We start from the raw sequence: 13,704 nt of genomic DNA on the forward strand, positions 1-13,704 counted from the left end.
CAAACACACACACACACACACACACCCTGATTGAGCATGTTTAGCTTCCTGATGCATGTGGATAAAGTGCAGGTCTGTAGTCATGACAACCCGACAGGCCATAAAACACACTCATGTCTCAGTCACACAGCAGCATCACATCTGCAGATTTCACACTCAGTGTCTCCTTATATGGCAAACACACACACACACACACACACATCTGCAGACCTGAACAACATCTGAACTACTGCAAGAACACACACGACAGCTTCACATGTGCTTCATCAGAGACACTGCTCAAACAGCATGTGTTTAAGATTCAAACCTAAAAAAGTCTAGCAAAAGCAAAGAGCAAAAAGGACAATGCCTTTGATTCTCGTGACACACACACACACTCACACACTGACTGGTGTTAAATCTTCATTAAACTGTATATCGTTCAGAGACTGGACTGACAGATGATGCACTCTAGTGGCTGAACACACACACACACACACACACACTCATAATAAAGCCTCCTCAACAATAGGATGGATGGATATCTATCTGTGTCTATCTATTTATCTGTGTCTATCTATCTATCTATCTATCTTATTGTTTTTGCTTGCTACTGTTCTCCCCACAACCATTTTACACAAAACCCCCATAGAAAGTTTATGAAGTGATAAACGGACAGCGGGACGGAAGATTTGAAGAAAAGCCTGCAGTGTTTTAGCAGAGGCAAAAAGATGAGGAGCATGAAGGAGGAACAGAACGGAGGGATGAATCAAACAGACTAATGACATCAAACTAAACCCAGAGAGAGAGAGAGAGAGAGAGAGAGAGAGAGAGAGAGAGAGAGAGAGAGAGAGAGAGATGAAGTCATAAGAGCAGTGAACATAATATTATTTTATTTACTTTTGTTTTTCTTTACTTTTTCCCCCTCCTTGTATAAAAAAGGGGGGGGGGGGACTTTAAAAAAAGACTTGATGTACGCTACTTTCAGAACTCAAAACTTCTTTCAGTCCATCAGGAGCTTTTATTTAAACTAACGTTACCTGCGAACAGTTGTCTGATTCTACAGTAATATAAGACATCAGATGAAGGCCTGTAAAAGACATTATAATCATCAAGCATGAGTAGCTGAAGATCTCTGATCACTAAACAGTCTGAGCGCATACTGATTGCTTTACGAATCTCTCATTGAATTGAATTGATGTTTTTGATGGGTGATTGAGGTGTCTGCAACTATTACAGTAATGAACACTGTACTGTTTCCCCTCACAGCTTTAAGAGAAAACATAAATGAAGAAAGTTCATGAGATGAAAGTTCATGCACAATGAAGCAGAAGACAAGAGCAAACATCTCAAACCAGATCTCCTTCATCATCTCTCAAGCATTCATAGACAACAGTGATATTAAACTGAGAGCAAAGAAAGGCTAACTTACTTCTCTGACATCTCCTAAAATAGGCTAACAATACTCATGTCTCTTCAAGAGATCTCAGCAATGTCTGCATGCATTCAGAATCAGAAGATATCAGTAAGTTAACTCATCCAAGCCATCCGACTGAGCTTCTGTCCACATTAACTTCAGCTCACTGCATGTACACTTGTGTCTTTTTTTTTGTGGACATTTATCAAAATACTCAAGAGCAAGAGCAATAAACCAGATTCAACTCGCACTGACACTATTATCTTCCCTCTGCAGTGTGAATGAGAGAAAGGGAGACACTGACCGCTCGCGCTGATTCCTCGCATTGTCTGCAACTTTCTCAGACTTTATATGTTGAAGTGATATGAGCCGTTTTCCTCTTCATTTGTCCTGATGTGTCGATCTATCTTTCCGTTCTCTGTCTCTCGAATGGTTTTCTGGACCAGCAGCATTTCTCAAAATCCCCACCGACAACTGACTGAACTCTATTACAGCTGTCCGAACAGCAAATGAATCGTTCTTTTGAGTCGATTCATTTCGACGATTCAGTGGAACTGTGTATATTTTGAGGGTGGAACATTATTGGGAAGAATAACTGATATTAATATATTAAAAAAATATAAAATTATTAATCGACATTTTAAAATAACCATTATCGAGACGACCAGAAGTGGTGAAGTCTAAACAATGACCGTGTCATCATGGGTTGGTTTTTGTAAATATACTGTTCATTCAAGCGCCTCATGTACCAGCATCATCGTACAGTATGACAAACTGGATGGAAAAAGAGTCTTTGTGTTTCTTCTCTTCTCTATGGAAGCCAGTTTTGCCACATAAAAAAAACATGAATTCTGACATAAAAGTCATTATTATGACCAGTGCAGGATAGATTAGGCTACTTACAAATTGTAGTCCATTACTGAATACAAAATAATTCTGAATAAAAAATTGTCTCCCTAATATGTACAGCTGTTGGGTCATGGTCCCTACTTCATTCCCAATCTCAAATCTCAAGCTATCTTTAAGCAGTCGCTGTTTTTGGAAATGGATGTTTAACTTAAAGGGGTCATGAAATTTATTTTTGTAAAGTATTTTAATATGTTCCTTGAGGTTCTCTTATAATGTTAATAAAGTTTTTTTGCACACAAAACACACACACACACACACACACACACACACACACGTGCGTGTGCGTGTGTGTATGTGTGTGTGTGTGTGTAAAAACAATTATTTTCAACAATTCAGACAATTATTTCTGAAATGATCTGTTTTTAAGGCGTCGCTCCTTTAAGGCTTGTCAGTAAACAGCCACTGTTATGATTGGCTAATGTCATTGCAAAGGAACCAGTATCAATGCCTATTGCACTCGAGTCTTTTATTAAAAACACTTACAGATAAAGCATTATGGAATCGTTTAGTAGCTGCTGTCAGATTCAATACTGCTGTTATTGGTGGCCCAATCATAGTGATTTCTGTGGTCGTGGCTCCTGTCGGTCCTACGTTGTAGGCCTACAGTGAGAGAGGTTCAAAGATGGCCGTTGTTACGGTCTTGCGACCAAATATAGCCTGCGATAATTTTCTAGCAGTTTCAGAAATTTTGCTTTCATTGTTACGCTGATGATACTCAGCTCTATATTTCTTCGCGTCTCGACGAAACTTACCAATTCACAAAATAAACATAATGCATAGCTGATTTAAAAAATTAGATGACTAGTAATTTCCATCCACTTAATTTTGAAAAAACAGAGTTTCTAATTATTAGACAAAAAACCAGTAAGTATGACCATATTAGCCAGGTTCTGTCAACACTGTATTGGCTCTCTATTAAACATTGTTTAATTTTTTAAATCTTGCCAATTACTTACAAAACACTAAATGGTTTAGCTCCCCTGTACTTGAGCGAGCTTTTAATGCATTATAGTCCTTCATGTCTATTGTAATCTCAAAGTTCTGTCCAGTTGATAATACCTAGAATATCAAAATCACCTGCTGGCGGTAGATCCTTTTCCTATTTAACACCAAAACTCAGGAACAATCTTCCTAACATTGTCTGGGAAGCAGACACAATCTGTCAGTTCAAATCTACTCCAAATGTTTTTATTGGTTTTCAGTGACAGTACAAAATAAGCCATCATAAACAGTAGACAGTAAAATACTGTCCATTATTAATCCCTTACACGCCCCCATATCCAATAGCTCAAAAAACAAAACAAAAAAATAAACAACTATGAATTGAAAAAAATTATATAATAATAATTACATTCTCCCTACAAAAACCCTTCTAATAAGCGAAAATTATGTACCATTGCCAGTTACAGGTGCACAGGGTAAACCCTTAATGTAATTTAAAAAGGGATCTCAAGTCTTGTAAAAGGATTTAAGTGAACCAGAGAGTGAGTATCTTAACTTTTCAAGTCTAATACAGTAGAAAATGTGTTGGAGGAGAAACATACCTCCACTTAAGAAGGATGGCCCGCCTGGCCAGGACTGTAGTAAAAGCGATGACTTTACGATCTCGGGCAACCAAATCAGGCATAGAGAGACCCCAAATAGGGCTATAATTGGATCAGGGTCAATATTAGTGTTGAGAGCTTTTTTAAGCGTCTGAAATACATTAGACCAAAAGGTTACCAGCTGCGGGCAAGTCCAAAACATGTGTAGATGGTTGGCAGGTGAATGTTTACAATGATTACAGGCATAGTAACACCAAGGTCTTGCCCCCAGGCATCTTTGAGAGTGTCATTAAGGTCTGCATTAATAGAATTTATCAAATTATAAATGACTGAGATTAAATGCCTGTGGTTGGCATTTAAAACAAGAAAGTGATTCATTTTTGTTTCAGGGGGATGATGGGTAAAGTAGGGGAACTGCTTCTGTATGAAGTGTCTGATTTGAAAGAACCGAAATAAGTGATGACTGGGTAGGTTATACTTTTTAGATAAAGAGGAGAAAGAGACAAATACACCCTCCTCATAGAGGTCACCAATCTTGAGAAGGCCATTAGACGAGCAGAGGCAAAATGCAGGGTCTGAACTAGATGGGGGAAAAGAATAATTATTGAGGATGGGCATATAAGTGGAGCCTCTATGTAAACCGTAATGTTTCCTAAATTGCACACACATTTTAAGGGAGCTAGTGACTACTGGATTATCTGAAACTCTGTTTACAACCAAGGGAAGCTGAGAACAGACAACCGAATAGAGAGAGCCTTTCATTGATGACATTTCCGTATGCAACCAGGGAGGACTGTCTGTAGATATCTTCGTTCCAAAAAAGAAGCTTGTTGATGTTACAGGCCCAGTAATACTGCTGAAAGTTGGGAAGTGCAAGGCCTCCTTTAGCTTTAAGAATTTGCTGAATTGATTTCCTAAGGCGAGCGGGTTTATTCCCCCATAGAAATGAACGCAAAAGACTGTCGAAGCCAGTAAAGAAAGATTTACTAATACAAATTGGTAAGTGTTGAAAGAGGTACATAAATTTGGGCAGAATAACCATTTTGACCAAGTTAATGCGACCTACAAGAGATAAAGGGAGAGAGGCCCACCTAGACATATCTAGTTTAGACTTGTCCACAAGCGTTTGAAAATCTTTTGTAAATAGATTATTATATGTATTTGTAAAGAAGACCCCCAAGTATTTGAAACCGTCAGGCGCAATCTTGAAGGGTACAAGTGATAGTGGAAGTTTTTTAGCTTCAGAGTTAACAAAAATCACTTTTTTGAAAATTTATCTTGTAGCCAGATACTTGACTAAATTTGTCTAGGATATCTAAAACTGGGGGAAGAGAGGCAGCAGGGTTTGAGACATACAATAAAAGGTCGTCAGCATAAAGAGAGAGCTTATGAACTAAACCCTGGTGAGAAATTCCCTCAAAGCCATTGTGGCTGCGGAGCCAGATTGCTAAAGGTTCTATGGCTAGATTAAAAATCAAGGGAGAAAGGTGGCATCCCTGTCGTGTCCCACACTGAAGCGAGAAACAGGGTGATCGTATGTCATTAGTAGGTACTGATGCCATAAGAGAGGAGTAAAGAAGTCGGATCCAGGAGATAAAATTAGAATCAAACCCAAACTTTTCAAAAATAAAAAACAAGTAACCCCATTCCACCCTATCGAAGTCCTTCTCAGACTCCAGAGACACAATCATTTCGGGTCAATCTGATGGGCGGGAAAAGAGAATGTTGAGAAGCCTTCTAGTGTTAAAAATAAGAGTCTTCATGGTATGAAGCCTTTCTGGTCATGAAAAATTAAACATGGTAATACACGTTCAAGGCGAAAACATAAAACTTTAGCCAGAATTTTAAAATCTACGTTCAGAAGTGATATTGGTCTATAACTACCACAAGAGGTGGGATCTTTATCCTTTTTAAGGAGCAAAGAAATAGAGGCCTTGAATAAAGTAGGAGGAAGGCAGCCCGCTTTAAAGGAGTCATTGAAAAGCTTTGCTAAAGTAGGAACTAAAAGGGGAGCAAAAGCTTTTTGAAACTCAACAGTAAAGCCTACCGGGGCCAGGAGATTTTCCTGGTTTCATAGAATTAATTGATTCCTATATCTCTGATTTTGTGATTGGGTCGCCTAGATTCTTAGCAGAGTTTTCATCAATTGTGGCATATTCAAGCGAGTTGAGAAGATCTAAATTTGTACTATTATTGGGAGGGCTTTCTGAAGTGTACAGTCCAGCATAATAGTCTGAGAAAACCAGGTTAATTTCAGCCGGTTCCGTTACCAATTCACCTGTTGGGGATCTGATACCAGAAATCCATCTTGAAGTGCTAGTCGATCGAGCCTGGTAGGCCAAGAGTTTACCAGCCTTGTCTCCATGCTCAAAAAAAAGCTGTCTACATTGCCTGAGCTGTCTCTCTGTTAGATCTTTCAACTGAAGGTTGAATTCTGAATGTAAATGAACTCTTTTAGCATAGAGGGCAGGCGAAGGGGAAGAGGCATAAGAGACATCTAACTTAGACAGTTCGTCGGCTATTGTAGCTAGTCTAAGTTTTTAGACTTTCCCCACTTGTGAGGAATATGAAATTACCTGGCCACAAATTAATGCTTTGAAAGCCTCCCACAAGGTGTGACTGCTAATGCCTGGAGTTTGAAGTAAAAATGTATCTGCGAGGAAAGGAAATCTTTGAATGCGCTATCTGATAGTCTAGAAGAGTTGAATCTCCAGGGTGGGGGCGAAGGTCTGTTAGGTGGCAAAGTTATGTCAATAGATACTGGGGCATGATCAGAGACCACTAATGTGTGATAAGTGCACGTTGTAATAGAGTGTAACAATTTATTGTCTACCAAAAAGAAATCAATTCTAGAAAATGTATGATGAACATGAGAAAAGAATGAATAAGCCTTGGCTTGAGGGTTTTTAAATCTCCAAGGATCCGAGAGTTCCAGTTGTGAGGCGTTGTTTTGCACCACATTGGCTGATTTTGTTAGAGTAGACTGTTTAGAGGAAGACCTGTCCATGGATACATCTTGAACCAAGTTAAAATCCCCTCTGATAATCATATGATGTTCATCTACTTTGGTAGATGGTTCAGGTTCCCATCCCCTAACATGTTGGTATTAACCATTCTGAGAGGTTAACGAAACAGGACAGCACTTGACTGGTAGAAAGCATACTGGATCCAAACAGGAGAGAAACCCACCCACCCACCTTCATCACCTAACTTGCCTGAGCACTTAGTCTCGACTTCCGCTACCACTTCTATCCTTCTGGATCTCATTCGCTGTTCCAATAGTAAGCCCTATAAAACTTGAACAAGTTCAAAACTTTTTATGGCATAAAAGTACAAAAGGGAAGAGCCCCAACACACCAAAATAAATAAATAAAAATAAATTGAATAAAAACAATTATTTATAAAAAATATTAATAATAGCTAATAATAGGTTCAATTGCCAGCTACGAGGCAACCAAGTGATTTTGCAATACAATAGTATGAAGAAAAAAAAACACCTGAAGATAAATAAATCGGCTAGTCTCTGCATACACATGGACATATAAAAGTTGGCCCTCAACTAATTCCAGAGAGTAAAAGAGATGAATGTAAAATGATATAGTTTAACCTGAAAACAGATGAACAAAACTATCAAAACTGTCAAAAATAATAACAATGTATCTGTATATTCAGGCGTGCATACATAAATACGGCAAGTCAACGGAGTAATCAATGCAATATGCATGTCTTCAGCCAAATCGTCAAACAGACAGATACCAATAGTTGGACCTATTGAGCGGTTAGAAGAACTATTATGCTTTCCGACTCTCTGGTGTGACCGAGAAAAAAAACAAAAAAAAAAACGCCTTCAATCCTGCAACTTGCATCGATTTAACCGCTAGAAAACTGCCAACAGCAATATTAACCCCACCGGCTGGTTGATTGTCGGACAAGTTATGGCACATGATCCGAGGAACGGGCAGCTGCAACAAAGTTCTCGGCCTCCGTCACCGAAGATAACATCTTCTTACCTCCGTCTGTCATGGTTTGGGTTTTGTGTCTTGTTCCTTGTTCTTGTCTGTCATGTGATTCCCTGTTTGCCATGCGTCTTGTCAATTGTTCCTAGGTGTTTCTTATTAGCCACGCCCCCTTGTTATCTTGTTTGCCTGTGTATTAAAGCCCTGTGGTTTAGTTCAGTCCTTGTGAATACTTGATGTTGTAATGTTTGCTGTTAGCTGTCTCTTTGTTCCTGTCTAAGGTTCCTGTTCTGAGTTTTCCCTGGATTACCTTTTTGTATTATTATTAATAAAAGTGCTTGCTATTGGATTCACTCTTCGTCCTTGCCTCAACGTGACAGAAGAACTCACGAAATCATGAATCCAGCAGTACGGATCTCACCTTATCTTCACAGCATGAGCCGGGAGTTCGCCGGACAGATCGCGGCCTTGGCCCTGGATAGCCTCAATCTGTTCAAATACACCTGGGGGTTTGTTACTCTCGCTGCCTCCTGCTCTCTGGGTGATGAGGCGATTAAGATGTCTTATCGGTTGGGGGCTAAGGAGGTCGACCCAAGGGAGTTCCCCGATCTCTCCGGTCTGGACTGGAGAGAGGCACTCTCCAGATGTCTGGAGAGCTTCCTCCCGTGGCACTAACCCACGTCTCAGCAGAGCTTCCAGAGTCTCATCATGTCTCAGCAGAGCTTCCAGAGCCTCGTCACGTCTCAGCAGAGCTTCCAGAGCCTCGTCACGTCTCAGCAGAGCTTCCAGAGCCTCGTCACGTCTCAGCAGAGCTTCCAGAGCCTTTTCACGTCTCAGCAGAGCTTCCAGAGCCTCGTCACGTCTCAGCAGAGCTTCCAGAGCCTCGTCATGTCTCAGCCGAGCTTCCAAGGCCTTCACCGCTGGTCCCGTCCAGCACAGAGCCTTCACCGCTGGCCCCGTCCAGCACAGAGCCCTCACTGCAGGCCCCGTACAGCCCAGAGACTTCTTCACCGCTGGTCCCGTCCGACCCAGAGACTGTTCAATTCACGTCTGCCGATCCAGAGACTTTTCAAGTCACGTCTGCCGATCCAGTGACTGTTCAAGTCACGTCTGCCGATCCAGAGACTGTTCAAGTCGCGTCTGCCAATCCAGAGACTGTTCAAGTCGCGTCTGCCGATCCAGAGACTGTTCAAGTCGCGCCTGCCGATCCAGAGACTGTTCAAGTCACGCCTGAACCTGAGCGCTCAGCGGAGCCTGTGTCTGTTCCTGAGCCTGTTCCTGAGCCTGAGCCCGTGTCTGTTCCGAGCCTGAGCCCGTGTCTGTGTCTGTTCCTGAGCCTGAGCCTGTGTCTGTTCCTGAGCCTGAGCCCGTGTCTGTTCCTGAGCCTGAGCCCTTGTCTGAGCCTGAGCCGGTGTCTGTCCCTGAGCGGGTGCCTGCTCCTGCCTATGACCCCGTAACTACCCTCAATAATTTTTTTTGGGGAGGCAGTAGGTCCTCGCCGTGGCTACCCAGGGGCCCACAGCCAACAGAAAGATCTTCACCGCCCTGGCCGCTCGAAGGGTCTTCACCTCCCTGGCCGCCCGAAGGGTCTTCACCGCCCTGGCATGCCGAAGGGTCTTCACCACCCTGGCCGCCCGAAGGGTCTTCACCGCCCTGGCCGCCCGAAGGGTCTTCTCCGCCGTGGCCGCCAGAAGGGTCTTCTCCACCGTGGCCGCCCGAAGGATCTTCTCCGCCATTGCCACCCGAAGGGGCTTCTCCGTCGTGGCCACCTGAACTGCCTGCTCCACCCTGGTCGCCTGCACAGCCTGGTCCGCCCATGCTCCACGAGCCAGGTCCACCCACACTCCATGGCCCAGGTTCGCCATGACTATGTCCTGGTCCCTTTCCCCTGTGCGGGTCTGGCCCTCCATCCCTCCCCAGGGACCACCTCCGCTTCACCACCCTCCTGAACTATTTTTTTGTTTGTTTTGATGGGCGTCGGGAGCCACCCATGGGGGGGTGGCTATGTCACGGTTTGGGTTTTGTGTCTTGTGTCTTGTTCCTTGTTCTTGTCTGTCATTTGAGTCCCTGTTTGGCATGCGTCTTGTCAATTGTTCCCAGGTGTTTCTTATTAGCCACGCCCCCTTGTTATCTTGTTTGCCTGTGTATTTAAGCCCTGTGTTTTAGTTCAGTCCTTGTGAGTTCTTGATGTTGTAATGTTAGCTGTCTCTTTGTTCCTGTCTGAGGTTCCTGTTCTGAGTTTTCCCTGGATTACCTTTTTGTATTATTATTATTAATAGTGCTTGCTATTGGATTCACTCTTCGTCCTTGCCTCAACGTTACACCGTCTTTGGTCCAGATAGAGAGCCGTGCAGGGAAAAACAAAGTTGGTTTATATCCAAGGCTATATAGTTCTGCCATTACGGACCGGTATTTAGTGCGTTCAGTCGCCACTTCAGGTGCGTAATCCTCGTAGATGGCGACTGGGTTGCCTTGGTAAACGAGTTTTCCTCTTTTGGCTCGAGCCTCCGAAAGATCAACTCTTTTTGACGGTAGCGGTGGAGCCGGATTTCTTTCCGGTCGCTGGTTTACTAACGAGAACTCTGTGTGCCCGGTCAATCTCCGGTGGAGAAGGTAAAATGTGTTCTCCCAGAATGTCGGCGAGTACTTGTGCGTAGAAAACTGAAGGATGCGGCCCTTCGAGCGATTCCGGTAAGCCCACGATCCGTATATTGTTTCGGCTTTATCTTGTAGCTTCGCGTTACACTCAGCCATTGTGGCGCAGGTCGCTTCCAACTCCCGCACCCGTTCATCTAGATCGTTGGCACTCGATTCGAGCGAGGCAATTTTATGTGTGTGATCCGACGGCGTGGTCTGAATGCGATCAATCTTCTCCTCGAGTGTCGAGATGGCTGTTTTGAATTCGTCCGATAAAGCCTGGCGATGTTGTTCCAGAAGCCTGGCCATCGCCGCCATGTTAAGCTCGCTTGTAGCGTCATCTACAGAGTCTGTTTTCGTTTCTGTTTTGCTCTGCTTAGCCGATTTAGTAGTCATGTTTAGACAGAATTATAGTGTGCGTGGTTGATTTGTTCATTTTGAAACAAAATAAACGATCAAATGGGCTTAAAATGTTGGGTTAAACTGAAAGGTACGGGAAGAAGAGACAACACGTCTACTCCATTAGCCTTTTAACCGTCAGTTCAAATCTAGACTAAAAACACATCTCTTTAACCTGGCATACACATAGCACATTATCAATTTTCAATAATTCAAATAATGTAAAAGGATTATTTGGCTGCATAAAGTAGGTCAGCCTGAACCGGGCACACTTCCTATAACACCTGATGTACTCGCTACATTATAAGAAGAATGGCATCTATGCTAATATTAGTCTCTCTGTTTATCCCGAGGTTTACCGTACTCAACCACAACACATGATGTAGTCATCCGGATCCGGCCGGGATCAGATGGTGGACCAGCGCCTAGACACGACCACAATGCATGATGTAGTCAGCCGTATCCAGATCAGATGGTGGACCTGTGCCTAGACACAACCACAACGCATAATGTAGTCAGCCGGATCCTAGCCGTATCCAGATCAGATGGTGGACCTACGCCTAGATAAGGCCACAACGCATGATGTAATCAGCCGGAACCGGGCCGTATCCAGATCAGATGGTGGGCCTGAGCCTAGACAAGGCCACAACGCATGATGTAATCAACCGGAACCGGGCCGTATCCAGATCAGATGGTGGACCTGCGCCTAGACACGACCACAGCACATGATGTAGTCAGCCGGATCCGGGCCGTATCCAGATCAGATGGTGGACCTGAGCCCAGACAAGGCCACAACGCATGATGTAATCAGCCGTAACCGGGCCGTATCCAGATCAGATGGTGGACCTGCGCCTAGACAAGACCACAACACATGATGTAGTCAGCCGGAACCGGGCACTATCCAAATCAGATGGTGGACCTGTGCCTAGATAGGACCACAATACATGATGTAGTCAGCCGGATCCGAGCCGTATCCAGATCAGATGGTGGACCTGCGCCTAGACAAGGCCACAACGCATGATGTAATCAGCCAGATCTGGGGCATATCCAGATCAGATGGTGGACCTGCGCCTAGACAAGGCCACAACACATGATGTAATAAGCCGGATCTGGGCCGTATCCAGATCAGATGGTGGACCTGCGCCTAGACAAGGCCACAACGCATGATGTAATCAGCCAGATCTGGGGCATATCCAGATCAGATGGAGGACCTGCGCCTAGACAAGGCCACAACACATGATGTAATAAGCCGGATCTGGGCCGTATCCAGATCAGATGGTGGACCTGCGCCTAGACAAGTCCACAAAGCATGATGTAGTCCGCAGGATCTAGGCCATATCCAGATCAGATGGAGGACCTGCGCCTAGACACGACCACAACGCATGATGTAATCAGCCGGATCTGGGCCGTATATACATTACATTTACATTTATTCATTTAGCAGACGCTTTTATCCAAAGCGACTTACAAATGAGAACAATAGAAGCAGTTAAACTAACAGTAGGACAACAATACGTAAGTGCTATAACCCTTCTCAGTTTAATTTTAGTGCAGTTTTTTAAATTTATTTATTTATTATTGGATTTTATTGGATCTGATCCGTATCCAGATCAGATGGAGGACCTGCTCCTAGACACGACCACAACGCATCTCTAAAGTTTCAGCAGAGACCGTTTCAACTCGACTCTCCCCTGGAAAAGCCTCATCAACACAACAAAAGTTTTTTTTGAGACAAACGTTTTTCCCCTGTACAGATGAAAACGTTATCAAAATGATTCCCGTTCACATGGATCCGTGTAAACGACTAAAAACCCTGTATAATTCATGCTAGCCAAGTAGTTTGGCGATGTTAATTTGTAAAAGAAAGACAACGTGCCCCTGTACACACACATGCCTATAAACTAAACACGTAATACACGTGCATGCCGTCACCGTTTTCACAGATTCATGTTTTTGAAGTTTACACGGAGATGATAGCAGTATCGCTTTCAAATCTCGTTTTCAAAAACTTGCACTTTCAAACCTACTTCAAAGTTTGTGTTCTCAGGCCACCAAAACGCCGTTAAGTTAATAATTAATGATTTTTTACATCGGAAATTAATCAATAATAATCTTACTTAAGCTAGGTAATAATTTGCTGCTGTAAAGCCAAAACAATCTTTGTTGCATTATTTTCCTATTATCACTCTGAAGCTGCTTTGAAACAATTTGCATTGTAAAAAGCACTATATGAATGACGGTGACTTAATTTGACTAATAATTTCACATTTTTATATCATAATTTCGACTAATGTCATAATTATGATTTACAAATCATGATTTTTTTCTTATGTGCCATATAGGCATTCATACTTGTCTTATATATAGAGCCAAAGTCATTTGTGTTTTTACTGAAATACAAGATCACTTAGATCTTTGATTGTCAAATGCGTTCAAAATAAATGAGAACATGTGAAAATGAAAATTACATTGTGAAAGCCTTTAAATGAAATCTTGAATCAAAAGAACTTCCCCTCCCTCTTCTCTGATGATGTGTTTACTGGCGCGAGGGCGGGGACACCTGTCACTCACATGAGATCAACCAATAGCAACCATCAACCACAACCATCCAATCAATTCCCAAGCCCCGCTACATTTGTTCATGTGTCGACTTTTTAAAGGGAAAGTTCACCCAATTAACACTTACCCTCAAGTTTATTCCAAACCTGTAGAATATGGCAGCATTTACATTTTTGGGGGAACAATCCCTTTAAGTAAACAGCGGTAAATATGTTTATTGTTAATATGAAGTGATTGATTTAGGTAAAGCAGCGCCCTCTGCAGGTCAGAACCGGCCACTGCGCTCATGCGACACATTCAAATA

The 13,704-nt window shown here is 42.8% G+C and overlaps 1 protein-coding gene across 1 annotated transcript in view; it reads right to left on the reverse strand.

Annotated features, from left to right (window-relative positions):
- Positions 1–1,894, reverse strand: part of fgd (faciogenital dysplasia) — an 80,138-nt gene extending 78,244 nt beyond the window's left edge. The window contains exon 1 of the mRNA XM_077217678.1: positions 1,701–1,894. Within this exon, the coding sequence (XP_077073793.1) occupies positions 1,701–1,722 (22 nt within the window). The 5' untranslated portion in view covers positions 1,723–1,894. The remainder of the gene's footprint in view (positions 1–1,700) is intronic.
- Between the last annotated feature and the right edge of the window lie 11,810 nt (positions 1,895–13,704).

The sequence above is a fragment of the Siphateles boraxobius genome, unplaced genomic scaffold (assembly GCF_051911475.1).
Source record: "Siphateles boraxobius isolate OS27281-9 unplaced genomic scaffold, OSU_SipBor_1 75, whole genome shotgun sequence".
NCBI classification, from domain to species: Eukaryota; Metazoa; Chordata; class Actinopteri; order Cypriniformes; family Leuciscidae; genus Siphateles; species Siphateles boraxobius.